Source organism: Borostomias antarcticus (genome assembly GCF_949987555.1).
Source record: "Borostomias antarcticus genome assembly, chromosome: 2".
In the NCBI taxonomy this organism is placed as follows: domain Eukaryota; kingdom Metazoa; phylum Chordata; class Actinopteri; order Stomiiformes; family Stomiidae; genus Borostomias; species Borostomias antarcticus.
Genome location: NC_140235.1, coordinates 8,792,208 through 8,813,854, shown reverse-complemented (window position 1 = coordinate 8,813,854; position 21,647 = coordinate 8,792,208). Strand labels below are relative to the sequence as shown.

The window sequence follows — 21,647 nt, the reverse complement described above, 5'->3', positions numbered from 1 at the left end:
ACGCCTAGAAGATTTATGACATCCCATTCTAAATTCATAGCCATTAATATGGAGTTGGTCCCCCCTTTACAGCTATAACAGCCTCCACTCTTCTGGGAAGGCTTTCTACAAGATTTTGGAGTGTGGGAAATTTTGTCCATTCATCCAGAAGACCATTTGTGAGGTCAGACGCTGATGTTGGACGAGAGGGCCTAGCTCGCAATCTCCATAAAGGCATGGTTGGGTGAGGTTGATGTGGAAGAACTTGACTGGCCCACACAGAGCCCTGACTTCAACCATCGAATGAACTAGAACGGAGATTGTGAGCTAGTCCCTCTGGTCCAACATCTCTCATATCATTAATGTACTGTAAAAATAGCAACAGTCCTAAAATGCTTCCTTGTGGCACCCCACATTCTACTGGTTTGGCATCTGACATATTGACCTCTACTCTCTGATCCCTAGTTTGTCAGGTATGAAGTGATCCACTTGACGGCTGTGTCATTCAGACGCAGAGCCATCAACTTATTAAGCAGTAGATCAAGGTTAACGTTAACTGTGTCAAATGTTTTCTGAAGATCAAGTAAGACCATTCCACACAGTTTCCCTTCATCAAGATTCTCATCCAGGCCCGAGTCTGAGGAATATGACTTCCTGATCCCTGATAAATTAAACCCTGATAAATTCCCGCCTTTGCCCCCTTGGTATAGAACCCTATGTAAAACTACCATGGCAAAAAAAAAGAAAAGATTCTGATTCTACAACCAGACTACAACCCAAAACAAACCGATCACATGGTTCTACGGCGAGGGAAAGCTAGTTTGTCATCGATCACGTGCCTTTCGGAAAACGAGGCCTCGGTACGGAGCTTCAGCGGAAACTGCCCTATGAGCTCGACACCGAGGTATCTTCTTCAGTGCGTAGCATCATTAGGCAGTTGGCCAAGGGCCTTGGCAAAGGTATAGATAAACGTGTGCGAAAGACGTAGCTAGCTAGTTATTTAGTTGTAACGAAAATGGCATCGGGGGCCGAAAGGACTGAGCCTTTAGACAGTGAACAAGACGACGAAGAAGATGTTTACGAGGTGGAGAGGATTATTGACATGCGAACAGAGGCGGTGAGTCCCAACTTGCTAGCTAGCTAACTTGGCTAGGCTACGTCGTTAGCCAAGCAATCTAGCTACTAACCTTACTGGCAAACGTTCAGTGAGTAACTTAAGTAAAAGGCGCCACCATCTCAATAATTTGGCATGGATTTTGGGGCACTTTAACACCAGCAATTGCATTGAATGTGCATATTCGGTTGCAAGACACACACAGATTGAGTGGTGATGCGTTGGCTGTTAGCTTAGCAGAGGCTAAATACGAGCGGAAAGCAATGTCTTGCTCCACAACTTTGCCCCGTTCCGTCCACGGCACAATGAGCTAGCTAGCTAACGTTAGGGGCTAGGCCAAGCAAGGACGAGTTAGTTGATTTTGCTCCTCCTAGCGGTTTCTTTGGCAGCTTGCAAAAGTAATGAGTATAACGTGGACGTAAGATTAGCTACACAACGTTATCGTGTATAACAGATAGCTTTATACCGTTTAATATTTTGAAGATTTTGTGAAGTAAGTTCCCCATCTATACTAGCTAGCACCTAGCTAGCTACTAACGTTAGCTAATATACAAGTCAAGTAGTACGCGTCCCAGTATGGGGTTTCTCCTGTGTGTTGACTGGGGACATGCTAACCGTAAGTCTAGCACAGGTTAGGCCTCCCAGACATCAACTTGTCTGCAAATGGCTTCAGGGAGTCAGACAGACGACTATCATATTACAGTCCCATGACATCACTAGTACTCCACAGGAGACGAGAGGTGCAGCAGTGTTGCCACAACATGGCTGTCTCTGAATGAACACATTTAAGGTGGTGTTTGCTAGTGAGTGAGTGGGTCGAGGGGCGGGGATGAGGTTGGCGCGCAGCGGGGAAGGAGGAGGTTGTTGACTGTTCCAGGCGAACTCAGCCGCTCAGCTGAATGTGTTTGTCCAGGTCAGAGAGCTCTGCCAGTAGGGGCCGACCGAGCCTCCACATAGGCTTTCTCACTAGCCTTCCGAAAGCCTGTGGACTTCAGAAAAGGGATCACAGACTGAGGGTAAATCCGTGGTGATGGTGATCATTTCACCTGGGCACAGTCTTTAAATTCAACCGGAGAACTTTCCAGATGTGAACATTCACTGTGTGCGAGAATACAAGATTTGGAGGATGGCTTAGGCATGTTTAGGCCTAAATAATGTGAAAATAGCAGCCACAATCCTGCAGATTCACTTAAATGGAGACAATAGAGTGAGAAAATAGGGAGGTTAGGGTTTGAAGAGAAGGATCATGCTTGTCAGGGTTACATAGGCTATGCTTAGGCAGTAGGCAACATAGGGCTTCATGATGAGAAACAAATATAATTGCAATTATTTTACATTATATTGTAATCACAATTATTAAGTGCGATTAACTGGTGTCATATAAAAAACAAGGTGATTCGAGGTGTTGCAGTGGTGATGCCTACAGACAAATAACCATATAAGTCACATACATTTAGAGGTGTGTTACTGTTTTGTAATCTCAGTGTCTGTCAGAAGAGGGTTAAATGCATATCATTACATAGAAGACATTGTGTACTTGCAAGTTGTGTATATCATTCACACAACATACAATTAGGATGGTCTGTATATCTGTTACTGATCAAGCTCTCCCCCAAAAATCCAAACGGACATGGTTATTCACAAACGGACATGGTTATTCATCTATAAGCCTCAATTGTTTTACACCATTTGCACAGCGTCTGCTTCAAGGTTCACTGGCACAAATGGATAAAAGGATGTTTGTTAAGGTGATATAATAAATTAATAGTTCATTTGAATTCGTTGTCAGATATAAAATCTATGATTTACCATATGTTTCTATCATGCAAGTCGTATCAAGTGTGCCACTGCTAGCCCTGCCTAGGACACATCTGTCTATCATATAGCTAGCTAGCCTGTTTACAGACAATATCTAGCTCAAAAGCAACACGCTAGTAGCTAGCCCAAGTATCATGGGAACCTCAAGTTACTATTCTATTCTCTAGCAAAATGATTAAAGGTTGGTTTATTCAATCGTCCGACGCGTCAACAGACAATTAGATTGCCAAAACTGTAGACGTTATCTTTCAACTGGAGTGAAGTTGCTCACAGTGCACTTAACGCACATGTCTGTGATTTGTTGCGCTCACATGCTGAGCCAAGCTGTTTAAAACCAGGAATTTGTGATTTTGAGCTGCGGGCAGCTCAAAGGAATGCATTAATAGTCGACCTATATCTCATAGGCCAAAATCATGATAACAATTAATACACAATTCATTGTGCAGCCCTAGTATTCCATCTGAACTAGTTTATAGCTGTGTTTCTAAGCAACAAGAAACTCATGATTTAGAACCAGTTTGAAGCGACATTTTTTTGTGTACAACTATTTATACCTATAAACTAGTGGGAATATGTGATTCTCTCCTAAGACATTCTCTATCAGGTTTGACTTGTGGTTTATTTGGATGTGTACTTGGCTCACCCAGTTTGACCCTGCACTCTCATCTTCACTTTATTCTGTATGTCTGTTTATTAATGCATCTGTTGAGCAGGATACTAAGAAGATGCACCATACAACCTCAGTTCAGTAACTCAAACAAACCATCTGTGTAAGGTAGACTGCCCAGGTCAGTATTGAGCTTGGAATGACTCTGTTGTGTCTTTAGGGGGAAGTCCTGTACCGTGTGCGCTGGAAGAACTATGCGTCCGACGACGACACTTGGGAGCCTGAGGCCCACCTGGAGGACTGTCGAGAGGTCCTGCTGGCCTACAAGAGGATCCTTGCGGAGGCCAAGGCCAAGAAGGAGCAGGATGCCAAGAAAGGCATGGTGAGTCTCCCCTAGGACCAGGACTTCTAGTCTGAATCCACCTTGCTTTATTACTGTAGTCATACAGCAATGCAACAAAGTCAAAGATGTGGCTCCCCATCTGACTCTGACTTTGAGTCTCCAGCAAACATCCACAGAATACATTACAATCGCACAGCGCTTGCTCCTGTCTGGTTTTATGATCCCTCTCACTAACAATGTGTATCTTGTCTCTGATCATCAGAAGCTGCCCATGAAGAGCGATGTGTTTGATGCAGACTCGAGTGACAGCGACAAGGAGCGGCCCACAGAGACGCCCGTCAAGAAGAAAAAAAAGAAAAAGCCACAAGAAGAGGAGGAGCCATCTCTGAAGGAAAAGAGGAAAAAGAAGAAAGAGAAACGAAAGGAGGATATCAGGCCTCGACCGGCGCCTGAGTCCGATGAGGAGGAAGAGGAACAAGCTCCCTCCTCTCCGGCGCCGTCGTCACGCAAGGACAAAACGTCCGACTCCAAGAAGAGATTGGTAGATTCAGAAGACGAGGATGAGGTCCCTGTTCCCTCCAAGAAGCACAGGAAAGACAAGTCCAAAGATGGAGGGAAGTACCGAAAAGAGAGAGCAGAGGAGGGCAAGAAGAAGGGTAAGAAGGACGACATGAAGGGAGGGAGGCATGAGGTAGAGTCTTCTGAGGACGAGACCACCGCCCCGTTAGAGGAGGACCTGAGCGACGGTCAGTCCGAGTCCCAAACGGACGATACAGCGGGGAAGTCGTCAGAGAAAGGGTGCATGGACAAGAAGTCCAAGAAGAAGGCAGGAAAGTCTGAACTGAAGCTGAAGGGTATCAAGGACTTCCTCCAGGACAAGAGGAGCAGGAAGCCTGAAACGCCCTCAGCCACTGAGAAAGATAAACTCAAGAGCCTTACCTCCTCCAAGAGCCAGAGCAGAGACGAGGCTGCGCCCCAGTCGTCTGACTCCAGCGACAGCTCCACGCTCCACAAGAAAGCCAAGAGCAAGGGCCAGGAGAGTGCATCCGCACCGCCCAAAGTCCCCTCTTCAGCCTCCTCCACCTCCTCCTCTTCCTCCTCCATCGCTGCAGCCAGCACCAGCAGGGCCAAGGAGGAGGAGCCTAGAGAGGAAGCCTCCAGGGACAAGGAGCAGTCTTCGTCTACTAACCTCTTCGAGAAGTTCCTGCTGAACTGTGAGGCCAAGGACCGTGTTGTTCGCAGACAGGCTGTTCATCAGCCCACTACCACTGAGGCAGGAAAAGCACCAAAGGTAAACCAGGTTCTGCCTCATGGGAGGGATTATGTTGTAAGCTTGTAAACTTGAGTGATGACGGGGTGGTGTCAGATTCCTTTCAACTATCCTCTGTTTGAATTTCAGTTGATTGGAAAGATTGAGAAGAGGGCTAAGCCAACGAAAGAGTCCCCGGCTCATAAGACAGAGGACAAGGCGGAGAAGCCCAAGCATGCAGATGGTGAGTGGAAGTTCAGCATCCATCCACAACCCTGTTTCAGTTGTATAGTTTGATATTGTAACTCAGTTTGGATGTAAACATTGTCTTGAGGAAAAACTCTCTGAGGTTGTGTGGTCTGTCCTCTTTGTTTTGTCCATCAGATGATGTGTTTTCCAAGGCGGAGGAGAAGGCGGAGCCAGAGGCAGACACTCTGGGGGACAAACGGGGGGAGGAGCTTACGCAAAGGTCAAAGTTTGGCGAGGATTCCCGGGAGAGGAGGGAGAGGCTGGTGGAGGTGCAGACAGGAGGGGAGCGTTGGGAAAGGAGGACCCCTTCCTCAGAGGCCATGGATAGGAGGAGGAAGAAGGAAGACAGTGAGCCACGGCTCTTCATGGCGTGCGACGATAATCAGGACCCCCAGGACTCCCTGGAGTGCACCGACAAGTCCGGTACGATGTTTTTAACTGTGCTGGATGAATATATAATGAAGTGACTTGTGGTAGTTCATTATTTAGTATTCAGAAATACTGAAATGCTTCCCTTTGCCTTGTGTGACTCAGACAAGGGGCAGGCCTCTTTGAGTCTGGGAATGGACCTGAATCTGGACTGGATGACACTGGATGAATTTCAGAAACATTTGAATGGAGAGGATGAGATTCTCTCTGCCCCACCGCTATCTCCCAGTAGGTCTCTCCTTTCTTTCTTTCTTTCTTTCTTTCTTTCTTTCTTTCTTTCTCTCTCTCTCTCTCTCTCTCTCTCTCTCTCTCTCTCTCTCTCTCACACACACAAACACACACCTCACAACATCAACTCTAAATGAAACCAGGGAAATGGCAACCTCATACACCCCCCTCTCCCTTAGGTGAGCTGCGGGATGCTGTGAAAAGTGGAGATTACATGTCCGTGAAACTGGCACTCAATTCCAAAGAGGACTACAACTTGGACCAGGAGGTGCGTTGTTTGTTGCTCTGAATGTCCTAATATCCCAGGGTGCCCTTGAACTGCCATTCCCCACTCTCGCCAGGAGGGGCCTGAGAACTCGTAAGCTGCTTTGTTTGTTAGGTCAGAGCTGACGGTCAAAATGTTTCAGTTCTTGGTAGGAGTTCTTGGTAGTTGACAAAATCCTTAAAGATCTCACAAAGTCATGAGTTGACATCAAATGGGTGACTAGGGCATAAATTAGAGGTAAGATTGGGGATCTCAAGTCGTGGTTTGCCTTTTGAGCACTTCAAATCCAAGACTGAGAAGGAAGAAAGCATCATAGCACTAATTTACTGGTATTTTGCACCTTGGCTGCCCCTGTGTGTGCGTGTGTGTGAGCGTGCGTTCAAGTGAAGACATTTTGAGGACCAACATTTCAATCTTATGTAGATAATACTAGATAATACATATATATATATATATATATATATATATATATGTGTGTGTGTATATATATATGTGTATATATATATATTTATTACATGTGTATATATACATATTATTTCTAATATTAATTAATTAATATATATATAATATTAACTGACTACAGCAACACAGATGCTTTTGATAACAATGGTTGTTGCCACAGTAGTTGAAAGTGAAACAGAATAACTTGCCATATTTCCTGACCTCAGCGGTTCTATGGCGGCCATCTGCGGCAGCTCGTCATACAGTGTCCTGGTCTTTGCTACGCTTTACTGAGCTGCTGTCTTTGTTCATTTACGGTATGTTTGTAGTTTACACCTGCTACCACTACTGTAACATTGCGAAGATGCAGACATTCCAGAGATGCTTTATTTTGGTTATTATCACTTTATTGATTCTAATTAACCACAATCTAGTCAATCTGAAGACTGTAGCATTCCTAAATAGAGCGACATGACGTGCACCAGAATGTCAATACAGAAGACCAGCTAATTAGTTGCGATGACACAAGCGGAGTACTTGTCACATGTTACAGCCATCAGAGGGTCAGTAGGACAATCTGCAAGATGTGGAAGCAGTCCTTGGATCCTGAGGAGAACCCACAGGTAGGGCTCTGCTCTATAAACACACTTTTACTTAACTGCCTCAAAGTCAGAAATCTTCATTTTTCCTTTTGCTCATTAGTCATTGGTGTTCATGATCTATACTGTACACAGATTTTCTTCCCAAAAATTTGACTTATGGATGCTTACGGACTTACGGATGCCATATGCTCTTACAACAACTGTAGTACAACATTGTAGTATGGTCTCTTTTAGCAGAATAATCACGTGGAGGGCCAGAAGACAAAGAACACATGAAGTGGATGAGGAGGTGCAACCTTTGATGCAGGTATGTTTGGTACTGCCCTCGAGTAGTTTAATTATCCACAGTGCATGTTACTGTTGACATGCTTTGATGACCAGTTCTGGCACTTAAACCAGTATTTAATGCATGATTCACTCATATCACCACAGCTTTGTTTCAAATAGGGCTGTCAGAATGAATTTCACAATTCAAAGATAATTTATAATTATCTAAAATCTATTGCTGTTCGAATTGGTAGAAACAGCAGTATAATTGAATATGCGTGTATTCAAACGTGTTTGATTGCGAAGACACATCCCTCTCCGTTTCTCGCATTGCCTAGGTCTAAGTTCGCGATAGCTAATAGCTAATGTCAGGATAGCTAGCCTGCATTTCTTCTGGCTTGTTTTCACCATAGACATGGTTTACACATACACGGCAGCCTGCAGCGAAAATGTTGAGCTTGCAGATTACCACTCCTGAACATCTGAGAAGCCTCATTTGGAGAGTGTTTGGATTCTGTTCTGGCAAGATTCAACATAAGGACGTATGTAGAAAAACAAAAATCTTACTCACATTATTTGGGGTCAGTCAGCATGTACACACCTTAGTTGAATTTTTTAAACGCTGATCAAGCTGCGCATGACCATTTGATGATGATGTGGGAAGTGTAGTGTGGAAAAACCGTGAATGATGGCGAGCAGTAAAAACAAGACATTAGTTTGAGAGGTGGATATCCAATCTGCTAGCTAACTCGCAACTTGATAGCAAGCTAACTCAATAGTGTAACCTATGCATGAAGCTTGCTAAGTCGTTTAAGTAACTGTATGAATCTTCAGTCGATTGTCCTTGCCAGCCAATGGCCACGTTTACATGAACACCAAAAATGCGACGAACCACATTAAGTGATGGGAGACACAGAATCATGGCTGGTTTTGGTCAAATTTGATGGACAGTAAGCAATCTTTTCCTTTTTAAGCAAAAACCTCCGTCCCACAGTTCTTTCTATATAATCGAAATCACCAAATGAGACATGTTAATAAAATTATTAAAGGGAATTGTCACATTGTAGAGTCATGTAAACGGCTTAATCGAACTAATGTATTAATATCAGTATTAGAAATCACATTATTGTGCGTTTCTAGACGTGGCCATTGTCTGCTCTGGTGCATTTAATTCTTGAAAAATCTATATGATGATAATCTACTTTTTACTTTACTTTTTGAAGCAAATAGAAAATATTACTTCAATGTGAAAATAGGATTAAAAATCTTCATTAATTTTTTTTGAAGTAGGCTTATCTGTATTGGTGTGTAGATTTAAGTTGACAATTGCAAAATGAGAAGAACTTGCAAGTAATTACTCAAGACACATTGCTGTTCATTTTAAGATGCTGTACTATTGTGAATGGTTTTATTGCAGAACAATTGGTTTTATTGCAGAACAATTAGCATTGAGTGTTTTCATATATGAATTCTCTAGCTTTAGTTGAATGTGAGCGTTTTCAACCGAAATATAAAGAAATTGTGTGGCATAATTGCATTCACAGTACCCTTTGGGCCAGTATCTGGTACACTTTAAGCATGATTCTTGGCTCATATGTTCCATAAGCCACCTGGACCATATCAGAGGTTCAATTGTGAAAACACCTCAAGTCATTAACACAGTAACATAGCCACTAGCAGAACATAGTCCTCATTGCATTTTCTCTTCTGTCTCCATGCAGCATTTCATCCAACATTACATTATTCATTTTTCGTCGGATTCCTTTACAATGTCAAAACGTTGTAGTCGCTGCTTAATACAATAAAGCCATAAACTATTCCTTGAATGGGTCACGTGGTTTTTGTTATAAAAAGATTAGGGGGGTGAAAGGGCTTTTTTTGCGTACCTGTTTTGGGGAAATGTTAGTTTACATGGCGATTGTGTGGCAATTTCATTGAGGCTCGTTTGACTGTGCTTGGGGCCATTGCCAAGGTGCTCTATCATTCAGCTATTGGATAGAGCACAATGTTTTTAAAGAGCAATGCTGCTTATTATTTTCCATTGCAATATTGCCTTCATATTAAACACAACTACTGACTTTTTAACCAAATGCTCAGACCTAATTTTAGACCAGTGTAGTCATTGTGTAGTGTAGTGTCATGGTGTTACTAAAATGATGCTTTTGGGTGGTTTGTTGCTGGATTTTGATATTGATCCCTTTTCATCAAATTAATTAATCATCAGGTTTGAGGCATTATGAATCTTACATATACTTGTTCTCTTACAGGCATGTACTGTTGATGAGAAGAGTTTAATTGATGAAGAGAAGAGATTGATTGAAGAGAAGAGTTCAAATGATCTGAAGAATTCTCAAGATCAAGATAAGAAATTAAGTGATGAAGAGAACTCAGTTGATGGACAGAATAGTTCAAGTGATGAAGAGAACTCAGCTGATGGACAGAAGAGTTCAAGTGATGAAGAGAACTCAGCTGATGGACAGAAGAGTTCAAGTGATGAAGAGAACTCAGCTGATGGACAGAAGAGTTCAAGTGATGAAGAGAACTCCGGTGATGAACAGAAGAGTTCAAGTGATGAAGAGAACTCAGGTGATGAACAGAAGAGTTCAAGTGATGAAGAGAACTCAGGTGATAGACAGAAGAGTTCAAGTGATGAAGAGAACTCCGGACAGAAGAGTTCAAGGGTCAAATTGAGATCAAGTGACAAAAAGAAAAGTTTATGTAACAAAGCAAAGAGTTCAAGTGATGAAGAGAACTCTGGTGATGAAGAGAAGGGTTCAAGGGTCAAATTGAGATCAAGTGACAAAAAGAAAAGTTTGTGTGATAAAAAGAATTCCAGTAACAAAGCAGAGAGTTCCAGTGAAGACAGCAATTCAAGCAATGAGTCTGAAGGTAAGGACTCAACAGTCTCAAGTGGATCTGACTATCTTCCATGTTCAGACAATGAAACTGTCTCAGAAACTGAGAAGTGCTCAAAGGAAACAACTCCCCGCAAGAAGTATGTGGACAGGAAAGCTGTGAGATCAAGTTTAAGGTCCAGCTCCATCCCCAAAATGACCATCAAATTGAGCAAGATGGTTGATGGTAAACGAAAATGGGACAAAAGGCACTTCTGTGTGTACTGCAATACACCACACTCCAAGATTTCTAGACATTTACAAAGGAGACATGGAGGAGAAAAAGACGTCGGCCATGCTCTAAGCTTTCCCAAAGGCTCGGAAATGAGAAACACTTTGTTTGACGAACTTCGCAACAAAGGGGACTACCAACACAATTATGAAGTTCTTCGAAGTGGAAATGGGGAAATCGTAACAAAGAAACGGCCATCAAAACCCGCATCTGTCCGAGATTTCCTGCCTTGCCAATTCTGTTGTGCTTTTTTCCGTAAAAGTGACTTATGGAGACACGAGCGTGCGTGTAAATTCAAAAAGGGAGTGGGAGAAGAGAAGAAAAAGAACGAAGGACGAAAGCGGATCCAGAACATGTCCTCTCGACTTCTTCCATTGGTGTACGCCACTGGAGGGTGTGAAGAAATCATCCACAATATGAATCAAGATGAGATTGCAGTCCATATCAGAAATGATCCGCTGATTTGTAAATTTGGCAATGCATTATCTGCACGGCATGACCATGACAAATCACAGTTTGCTTACATTGCACAAAAAATGAGGGAATTGGCTAGATTTATGCTTGCTGTAAATAAGGTGGACCGGAGTGTTAAATATCTGCATGAAATATGTCTACCATCTAAATTTGAGTTGGCTGTTGAAGGTGCCAAGAAAGTTAGTGGATTTGATGCAGGCTCCAGCAAGTTTAAGACCACAACACTTGTTTCAAAGATTGGGTATTCTTTGAAAAGGGCTGCAGAAATAGCTTTTGGAGAGAGTCGCATGACTGAAGACAGTGAGACAGAAGGCCATATCAGGGAATTCATTAAACTTCTTGATACCGAATGGAGTAACTTGTTTTCTCGCAGTGCCCTCAACTCTCTCCGCCGGGCAGAGCGAAAGGAAATTGACACATCATCACTGACTGAGGATTTGATGAAACTCCACAAATTTCTCAAGAATGCAGAGGATGAAGCAATAAAAGAGTTGCTAGAAAGACCCAACCCATCGGCATGGAAAAAGCTGTCTGAAACTCTTCTTGCAGAGGTGGCTCTCTTTAACAAAAGTAGAGGAGGAGATGCTGGCAAGCTGCTTTTGGAGACCTATATAGGCAGGAAGAAGAAGAGTGCTCCGGCCACTGCAGACGTCCTGAACAGGCTGACCTGGCTGGAGGTGGTCCTTGGTGACAAACTCATCAGGATGGAACTAGAAGGCAATGGGGGTAGAAAAATGCCGCTCATGCTCAGTAAAAGAATGCTTTCATCCCTTGATATCCTCATTGAAAACAGAGAGAGAGCCGGAGTGTCGAAAGATAACCCCTATGTATTTGGGCGCCTGGAAGCTTTGTCCAACACCAGAGGGTCTGATTGCATCAGAAAGGCTTCACAAGATTGTAAGGCAAAAGTCCCAGATATTTTTACATCCAGCAGAGTAAGGAAACGGATTGCATCTCTTTGCCAGCTATTGCACTTAAAGGAGAGTGAACTAGATAATGTGGCAAAGTTGGTTGGACGGGATCACGGAGAGTGGTGCCACAGACTGGCAGAAGACCCTTCACAGCTGGAGGAACTCAGCAAACTCGTGCTTGCACAGGATCGGAACTTGGATGCAAAACTGCCAGACAGAGATGGTGAGTGTCAGTTGCTGTGTGATGTAGGCAGTTGTTGAATGCCAATTTCACTGACATTTTAATGCTAAAATATTGAATTGGAGATTCAGTTGTTGAGAACTCTCATGAACATGTGTTGCATGAATACCATTGACAAATGTGAAATTCTTCAGTTTCTATAATAGTATTTTTCATTCAAGATACAATACTTGACATACATGTTGTTTTAAAGTGAAACAGATTTTTCTGATTTCATAAAACTGTGATGTTCATCCGAATCTAATGTTTTCGTTTGGTAATTTTCAGGGGCATGTACTTTAAGTCCAAGTACATCAACACCCAGGAAGAAGGGATGGAGTGGCGAGGAACAGGCTGCTGTGAAGCGTCAGTTAGGAGACTTAATCTCAAAGATGACGGTGCCAGGAAAAAGAGAATGTGACGTATGCATAGATGCTGAACCAGTTCTTCAGAGCAGGTCATGGAAGGCCATCAAGAATTATGTGCACAACACAATACAAACAGTAAGAAAGAAGAATCTCCAAGGCAGTCCAGACACAGAACGACCAGTAAGAAATCAAAAGAGAAAGAGGGAGGAAGATGTGGATATAAATGGTGTGAATAAAACAGCCCATATCCAGGGTGATGCTGAGGAGGTAGAAGCGGTCTCTGGGGCCTCTCCGAGGAAGAGAGGGTGCTGGAGTGGGGAGGAGCAGACGGCGGTGAGGCGCCAGTTCAGAGAGTTTGTCTCCATGGTGAAGGCTCCAGGTAAGAGGCAGTGTGACGCCTGTATAGCAGCTGAACCTGCTCTAAAAGGCAGGATGTGGAAGGAAATAAAGAATTATGTGCACAACACACTACAGACAATGAAAAAGAAAGGCTGTCTACGCACTCCAGAGGGGGGCGCTGGAGGCGTGGCCCAGGAGGCTCAGAAGAGTGAACTGGATGATATACAGAACACTCTGGTCTATCTGTCCTTGTGACTGCCTTCCTTGAACTATTTTTGAAAACATTCAAGGGTAACAGCCAGAGAAGAGTGGCAATCGGTTCAGTGTGACCATCCTCACACACTATTGTATGTTTCTAAGGTTGTAGCTTAATATTTCATTCAACAAACTCAACAGCGACAGTGATGTTACATATATTGGGCATGAAACCATAACTGTCAAATCTGAATGTAAACTATTCTAAATTACATTGCCTCAAGTGAAGTGATGCTTATACCCCTAATGCCTCTGGAAAGGATGCTTGCTTTGCTAATAAGGATTAATCATCTATCAAATCAGACTGTTCTTTGAATGGCAGCTTGTCAACCTTCACCCAGAGGACATGCAAACGAAACCCAACAGACTCTTTTTTTTTTTTTTCCTTTCCTATAAATGCATATGTTAACCTCAGATACTGTTGCATGAATATATCCAGGGCAGAGGCTTTAGAGTAGAGCTTGTGTTTAGAGATGATATACCCAGTACAGTCAACCTTTTTTTTTCACCAGTTCAGTGAAATATGTAAACATACAACTAATTAAGCTATTACATCTGTGTATTTTGTTGCCTTTTCTGTTACTTTCCTTTCACAAATGGATATGGATCCCGATGTGTAAAACGTGTGTAACGGTACGTGTTAATGTCTGCACTGTTTGTATGTGTAGCCTAGCCTTTATATGTACTTTGATTTTGTTGAATCAGTGGACAGAGACTGACCAACAGTGGGTCTCTATATAGACCATGTTTCAGATATACAGGCTTCAAGTCAAGTGTTAATGCTCATCAAGTTAGTGATTTTATATGAGTTGGCCTGTGAAACTTCTGGTACTAATGATGTATTTCTACAACTGTTATATAGTTGAATATTTAGATGGAGACCCATTTATAAATTATAGAAATGGTGAGATTGCCTTTTCTTTTAGAATACCATGAGAAAACAAAAATTGAGGTGTAGCATGGTTTTCATTGTAGTTTATTTTTTTATAGCAATACAGCAATTATTGTAAAAGTTTTAAGCCATGCACATTTTAAAGAGTGTTTTGTTCTTTTTCTTTTTGGTTTAATCATTTTAAGTTGAGGTAGTTGATTATGTACATGACCAGTTCTGGGGGGGTGGTGACCCTGCAATGCCCAGACAAATACCTAACATTAATACCTAACATTTGAGACCATTTTCAAGCTCCAGTAATTAAGTTAACAATGGTTCTCATTAGTTATCCACTCTCCATTTTGTTGTCATTTCACCATGTTTTCTAGAATGAGCCCTGTCCACACAATGAATCCTGCAGACTGGAGCAGTAGAGCTGGTAACATGCTGAGCACATGCACAGTGAAGCACGTTCCAGACACATTTTTGTATCACCGCTACCACATTTCAACTGCAATAGTGTGAACAAACGTGTGGAGTGAAGGCTTGTCAATTTCCCCAACACTACTGTAGGTCGACTAAAGCCTAGTTTATACTTTATAAGACAAGCTATTGCTCATAGCTCACAGCTTTGGGGTTTGGAAGCTACGTCATCTCAATATTGATAGCGAACTGTGCCAAACAAGACCCTCTCAACACAGCACAACCCAGGGCTAGGATTATACATTTCTGGTATTTGCTTATCTTGTTCAAGTGGTATTACAAGTAAAAAAAAAAATCTGTATAGGCCACCTGTGTTATGTATAGGAGACTGTCATTTTTAATCTGTTATGTTAGGAAATATGTTTATACTTTATAATCATACAGACATAAGCAGTGTTGTTGGCTGAGTATTTGGGCCCCCCCCCTCGCTATCTGTAGACTGTTGAACTGCTCTTGTGTGAACTGTGCTGCTTCTCAGCGTGGTGTTGTCTAGATGCCTTGCGTTACCCAACTCTGTTAACTGTATGATGCCACGTCTGTTTTGTTAATAAATTGTTACTTGCCATAAACAAAAAAGTAATGAAGTGTACTGTGTGTGTGTGCACGCACACACGACCCTGTGTTTGTGTGCTAAAAAAAAAAAGTGGTCTTGTCAGCTGAGGATGATTGAAATACTTAAATATTTGAAATATTCAGTGAAAGGATGTGGTAGGATCGAGCATACTTTTTTGCAGATTGAAAGTGGTTTCCAGGAGATTGAGGGTTTTTAAAAAGAGTCATGACATCAGCAGAGTTCAGTCCACAGTTATATTTGGTAAACATGAATGGGCACAAGATTGCTCGCCTTTTTCCCTGTTAATTTTTTTGTATGAATGAAATTGAACATTAGATGTCTTTTCGTTAGAACTAAGTGTACTGTGTGTGTGCGTGTGCCTGTGCGTGTGCGTGCAGGACTCCAGCGGTATGTCCCTCAGCATGCTGGCGGCAGCAGGTGGGAACGACGACATCCTGCGGCTGCTGATCAAGAAGGGCGTGAAGATGAATGGCCGGCAGAAGAACGGCACCACGGCGCTGATGCACGCTGCCGAGAAGGTAGCGCCCCGTCACCCACGCACTCCGCCCTGGCCCCGTCACCCACGCAGTATGCCCTGGCCCCGTCACCCACGCACTCCCCCCCCTCGCCCCGTCACCCACGCACTCCCCCCCCTCGCCCCGTCACCCACACACTCCTCCCTGGCCCCGTCACCCACACACTCCCCCCCTGGTCCCGTCACCCAAAGACTCTGCCTTGGCCCCGTCACCCACGCACTCCCCCCCTCGCCCCGTCACCCACGCACTCCTCCCTGGCCCCGTCACCCACGCACTCCCCCCCCTCGCCCCGTCACCCACGCACTCCTCCCTGGCCCCGTCACCCACGCACTCCCCCCCCTCGCCCCGTCACCCACACACTCCTCCCTGGCCCCGTCACCCACACACTCCCCCCCTGGTCCCGTCACCCAAAGACTCTGCCTTGGCCCCGTCACCCACGCACTCCCCCCCCTCGCCCCGTCACCCACGCACTCCTCCCTGGCCCCGTCACCCACGCACTCCCCCCCTCGCCCCGTCACCCACGCACTCCTCCCTGGCCCCGTCACCCACGCACTCCCCCCCCTCGCCCCGTCACCCACACACTCCTCCCTGGCCCCGTCACCCACACACTCCTCCCTGGCCCCGTCACCCACACACTCCCCCCCTGGTCCCGTCACCCAAAGACTCTGCCTTGGCCCCGTCAACCACGCACTCCCCCCCTCGCCCCGTCACCCACCCACTCCTCCCTGGCCCCGTCACCCACGCACTCCCCCCCCTCGCCCCGTCACCCACGCACTCCTCCCTGGCCCCGTCACCCACGCACTCCACCCCCTCGCCCCGTCACCCACGCACTCCTCCCTGGCCCCGTCACCCACACACTCCCCCCCGTCACCCACGCACTCCGCCCTGGCCCCATCACCCACGCACTCGCCCCATCACCCACGCACTCGACCCTGGCCCCGTCACCCATGCACTCCCCCCCTCGGCCGCCCAGATGTGTGGGAACGCTGTGAACTCCACAGTATTTGGGATTGGAGATGTATCATAACTGCATCCATAGTCTCATAAGCCCAGGGTCTTTTCAGAACTTCCTGACTACTGTGGCCATCCTGCTGGAGGCGGGGTCCTATGTGAACGCTCAGACACTCGTAGGAGAGACCGCTCTAATGAAGGTGAGAGAACGCACAGACACTCGTAGGAGAGACCGCTCTGATGAAGGTGAGAGGAGGTGGAAGAGGAGAGAACAGTAGAATGACTGTAGAATGACACAAAGATCAGCCAAGAACTCTTGAGCGGGAAAGGCTTATGCCTTCCTCAAGTGTGATCTCTGGTTGTTTTGGCCGTGCTTCTTTACCGCATGTTAACGGTGCCCCCCCTCCTCAGGCGTGTAAGAGGGGGAACGCTGACGTGGTGCGCCTCCTGCTGGAGTATGGGGCTGACTGCAACATCACCTCAAAGCACAAGACCACCGCCCTGTACTTCGCCAAGGTCAGCAGCAACAACCTCGTAGTCTACGACCTCATCAAGGACCATGTCCAAATGTGAGTACACACACACACACACACAAACAAACACACACACACAGTCATTCTACAGTAGCAGTCTATCAAGTCAAACAATACTGGATGAGGATGTGGAGAACGTGTCTCTCTCTCCCAGGTTGTCTAGTGTTGCAGAGGACACTATCCGGGCCTACTTTGAGTCCAGGCTGGTTCTACTGGAGCCTGTGTTCCCTCTGGCCTGTCACCGGCTGTGTGAAGGACCAGACTTCTCCCTGGAGTTCGGCTACAAGCCACCTCCACACACACCTGGAGAGGGTGAGGCAAACACGCACACACACACGCACACACACAGTCATGTGGCTAGGTGTAGACACCAACATTTGCGGAGGCCTGCGCTTGTTTGTGAGCCCCAATGCCTTGGGGAGGAAAGTGTGGGGGTGGTGTGAGGACTGGCCTTGATGGACTGACATCTCGTGCTGGACGGGAGTTTTGTGAAGAAGCGGTGAGCAGGGTGTGAGGGGTCTGATCTTCCCTGGGCCTCCTGGTCCTGGATAGTGGGCAGCTCTCTGCTGAGCAGATGATGCGCTGCAGTCTGCCCTCGTCCCGGGCAGCAAACCAGACGGACATGGATGAGGTGAGGATGGACCCGATGATGGCTGTGTACAACTGGAACCAGGATTGCCTGCAGCTAATTGAATCTCTTCAGCTGGCGCAGGAAGAACATGTTCTGTTGGGCCTTTTTTGATGATGAAGCTGATGTTCTCCTCCCACGTGAGGTCCTGTGATGTTCTCCTCCCACGTGAGGTCCTGTGATGTTCTCCTCCCACGTGAGGTCCTGTGATGTGATGCGCCCGGGAACGTGAATGGAGACCACAACCATCTCCAGGGTTTTTTAGGCGTTGAGCTCCAGGCTAGGGGCGCACCAGGAAGCCAGGCCATCAACCTCCGGTCGGTAGGCGTACTCGTCCCTGTTGAAGATTAGGCCGACGAGGGAGGCGCCATACTCACATTTGAGGAGCTTGACAAATGGGTCCCTGGAGGTGCACTCAGTAGAGCAAGGGAGAGCATGCAAAACTGTGGCTCCTTGATAACCATGCTTATCTCTCTCTCTCTCTCTCTCTCTCTCTCTCTTTCTCTCTCTTTCTTTCTCTCTCTTTCTCTCTCTCTCTTCCCTCTCCAGGCTCGGGCATCATACTCTTCATCTTCCATGCTAACTTCCAGAGTGAGATCTCAGCGCGTCTGTGTGGGCCCTGCAGCGTGCACGCCGTGGTGCTCAACGACAAGTTCCAGCTGCCCATCTTCCTGGTGAGCTACCGTGAGGACCGGGAGAGCAGGGAGATCCCCACTCAGGGTTCTAGAGGGGTGTTCATACAGCTGGTCCACGGAGTCGTCCCGCCTGCCACGGAACCTGCTGGCTAGAGAACCCAGAATTGAATTGAATTGAATGTCTTTATTGTCATTGTGCCAAGGTACAACGAAATTAAATTGGCCTCAACTTGAGTTTGCTGGACAACATACAACATCACAGTGTGCGGACATCACCACAATACACAGGCAACATCACACAATAAGAATATAACGTCACACAATAAGAATATAATGTCACACAATAAGAATATAAATAAAAAAGAAAGAAAAAATATATATAAAATATAAAATGTTGCGCTGGATGAAATTCACGGGGATGTGTTCAACGACGTGAAGCAGGAGATGCAAAACAAACAACTCATGTGGTTGTTAGTGTGGAGTCTGTTAGTGTGTAGGCTGGTAAGCGTGGTTGTTAGTGTGTAGTCTGTTAGTGTGTAGGCTGGTAAGCGTGGTTGTTAGTGTGTAGTCTGTTAGTGTGTAGGCTGGTAAGCGTGGTTGTTAGTTTGTAGTCTGTTAGTGTGTAGGCTGGTAAGCGTGGTTGTTAGTGTGTAGTCTGTTAGTGTGTAGGCTGGTAAGCGTGGTTGTTAGTGTGTAGTCTTACTCTCTCACTCTCTGGTCTGCTGGTCTTGTCCCTGGTCACCCACAGGACAGTCACTTCATCTACTCCTTCAGCCCCATGCCCGGCATCAACAAGCTGTTCATACGCCTGGCAGAGTCTCCTACAGCCAAGGTGGGTATGGGACACACACACGCATGTACACACACGCACGGATCCAAGGCCATGCTAAGAGAGGAATGGAGACCCCCCAGCTGTGATGATGGCCTGTCCCTCTGTGTGTCCCCCCCCCAGCTGTGATGATGGCCTGTCCCTCTGTGTGTCTCCCCCCCAGCTGTGATGATGGCCTGTCCCTCTGCGTGTCCCCCCCCCAGCTGTGATGCTGGCCTGTCCGTCTGTGTCGTAACCCCCCAGCTGTGATGATGGCCTGTCCCTCTGTGTCGTAACCCCCCAGCTGTGATGATGGCCTGTCCCTCTGTGTCTGTCCCCAGGTCAAGCTGCTCATCTGCGCATACAGAGTCCAACTCCAGTGATGTTTTCCTTGGCCCGGTCAAAGATTGCAAGAAGACTGGCTCCTACGCACAGAGCAGGAAATACTGCGCACACACACACACACACACAAAGGCAAACGGTGCAAGCAACCTGCTGGCCACTGATGGACTGGAGGTCTGCTGGACATTGATCAGAACCCAGCTGAGTCTGAGAGCCTCTCCTCTGGGGAAGAAGACCAGAGCAAACATTCATACAGACATCTCAACCCTGTCCTCTGTGTCGGTCTGAGAGGGAAGAAGACCAGAGCAACCATTCAGACAGACATCTCAACCCTGTCCTCTGTGTTGGTCTGAGAGGGAAGCAGAGCTCTGTGGATCTTGCAAGGTCATTAACACGGCTACTGACACACAGCACTGTGCTGGAGATCCCTTTGCAGGTTCTAGAGACTGCAAGGAAGTCATGTTGTTAGTTGTGAATCCTGCAAAGTAACTTTTTACTACTTTTTACTTCCCCAGTATCTGCCTCTACCCAGAAACATTTGGGTCACGCCTTTGTTTGCTAAGTTTTCTATGTTTGTTTCTCCAGCAGAGTGAATGTGTGATGTGTAGTATGTGTGTAGTCAGTGAGGGAGGAATAGGAAGCGTAGCTGAACCAGTTCACTTCCTCCTTGCGGTGCGTTAGTGGTGTCTTGGTCTGAGAGGAATACTGTTGTTTTTTTGGACCAAGCTGAATAACATTTGCCCGATTGTTTTATAGACCCTTTATTTTAGACACGATTGTTCCTTTTAAAGACAAAGTTGTATAATTCTCCCACTGCTGTTGATTAATTTTTCTGTACATACAAGTGCGGGTTGTCATCAATATGTCAATACATCAAATCGACTGCTATTTGCGTTGTTGCATTAGGCACTTTTGCCACTATAGATGTGGGTTTAGTTGTATAGCATGTAGTGTATAGTCATCCCTAATGTTTATATTTACTTAAAAGCTAATTTGTCCCTCCTTAGGAATAAAAAAAATAAAAATCTTGCATATTTGTACATGATACAGGTACCATGTACAATGAAATGCTTAGCCCAACGTGGGTTGTGAACCTACAATCCTGAGACTGAGTCATGCTCTACTGAAGGAGATGAAAGAAGCCTGAGTCATGACACTCTATGGAAGAGCATCATGTAAGCGTCATATATGATGTCTGAGATCAGGAGGTAGTCCAGGTGCTTGTCACATTGCTGAGAATACAACTGTCTGGAAGGAAATGCTAATATGAAGGAAGTGATGTTACTAAGGTTTTTTCTTGTTTGTTTTTTTAAATGTGGTGATGTCTACATCTTGCCTTTATAGCACCTCTGTTGAATTTGACATCTTCACAGTTGCTTTGCAAACCCAGTGAAGTTGGGGTGAAATAGAACAGAGATGGGCTATGCATTGATATAACACATGCAAATATGACAAAATCTCAACTTGTTACTCTCCATTGAGATCTTCAAGACTCAGTCAACTTGGGTGGAGTGGGTGGATTCGAGTGTCTGGACCAGGCTAATGCCTGGTCCGGTTTAGTGACTTAAGAACAATGGGCAGTAATTAACCATAAATATTACTGTTCTTAGTTAGACAAGCTGTTAAGCATTTGTCAGCCTTTTTCTAAATGTTACTGTAATCTGAAATCTAAAATGATTGTTACCCCCATATTGACAACGTGACAACATTCTGCTCAAGTTAAAAAGGAGGGATATTTGATGTCTCATGCTACTGGTGTGGCGGAGGGCGTGCGTGTGTGACGGCATGTAACCTCTCCAGACACGGCAGTCCAACTACCTCACCTGGAGGCAAGGCTCTACCACAAACTAAGGGTAGGCTCCATATGTTTCCATATTAAGTTTTTGCCAATCATGTTTGAAAAGATGCTATCCTGAAAATAAAACGATAGGTAGCCTAGGCAATAACAGCAAATATACAGAATGAGATGCTATTGAGGTGGTGGACGGACACGTCCATGCTAGAGACATTCTGTTAGATCAGT

The 21,647-nt window shown here is 45.4% G+C and overlaps 1 protein-coding gene across 2 annotated transcripts; it reads left to right on the top strand.

Annotated features, from left to right (window-relative positions):
* The first annotated feature begins 882 nt into the window (after positions 1-882).
* On the top strand, positions 883-20,625 carry mphosph8 (M-phase phosphoprotein 8). Of its 2 annotated transcripts, XM_084451732.1 has the most exons (14): positions 883-1,096; positions 3,739-3,900; positions 4,124-5,152; positions 5,261-5,354; positions 5,495-5,782; positions 5,894-6,016; positions 6,196-6,284; positions 15,590-15,730; positions 16,792-16,878; positions 17,090-17,247; positions 17,366-17,523; positions 18,389-18,513; positions 19,223-19,306; positions 19,624-20,625. In XM_084451732.1, exons 1-14 carry the CDS (start codon positions 995-997, stop codon positions 19,663-19,665), a joined length of 2,682 nt encoding a protein of 893 aa, XP_084307858.1. In that variant the 5' UTR covers positions 883-994; the 3' UTR covers positions 19,666-20,625. The 2 variants fall into 2 exon arrangements, with proteins under 2 accessions (XP_084307858.1, XP_084307857.1); XM_084451731.1 differs by having other exon boundaries at positions 19,223-20,625.
* Positions 20,626-21,647: the final 1,022 nt, after the last annotated feature.

Excerpts from the sequence above, each read along its gene's own strand:
- mphosph8 (XM_084451731.1), top strand. The coding sequence starts at position 995 with ATGGCATCGGGGGCCGAAAGGACTGAGCCTTTAGACAGTGAACAAGAC. Across the intron at positions 1,097-3,738 it reads TTGACATGCGAACAGAGGCG|GGGGAAGTCCTGTACCGTGT; the intron begins GTGAGTCCCAAC and ends TTGTGTCTTTAG. Across the intron at positions 3,901-4,123 it reads AGGATGCCAAGAAAGGCATG|AAGCTGCCCATGAAGAGCGA; the intron begins GTGAGTCTCCCC and ends TCTGATCATCAG.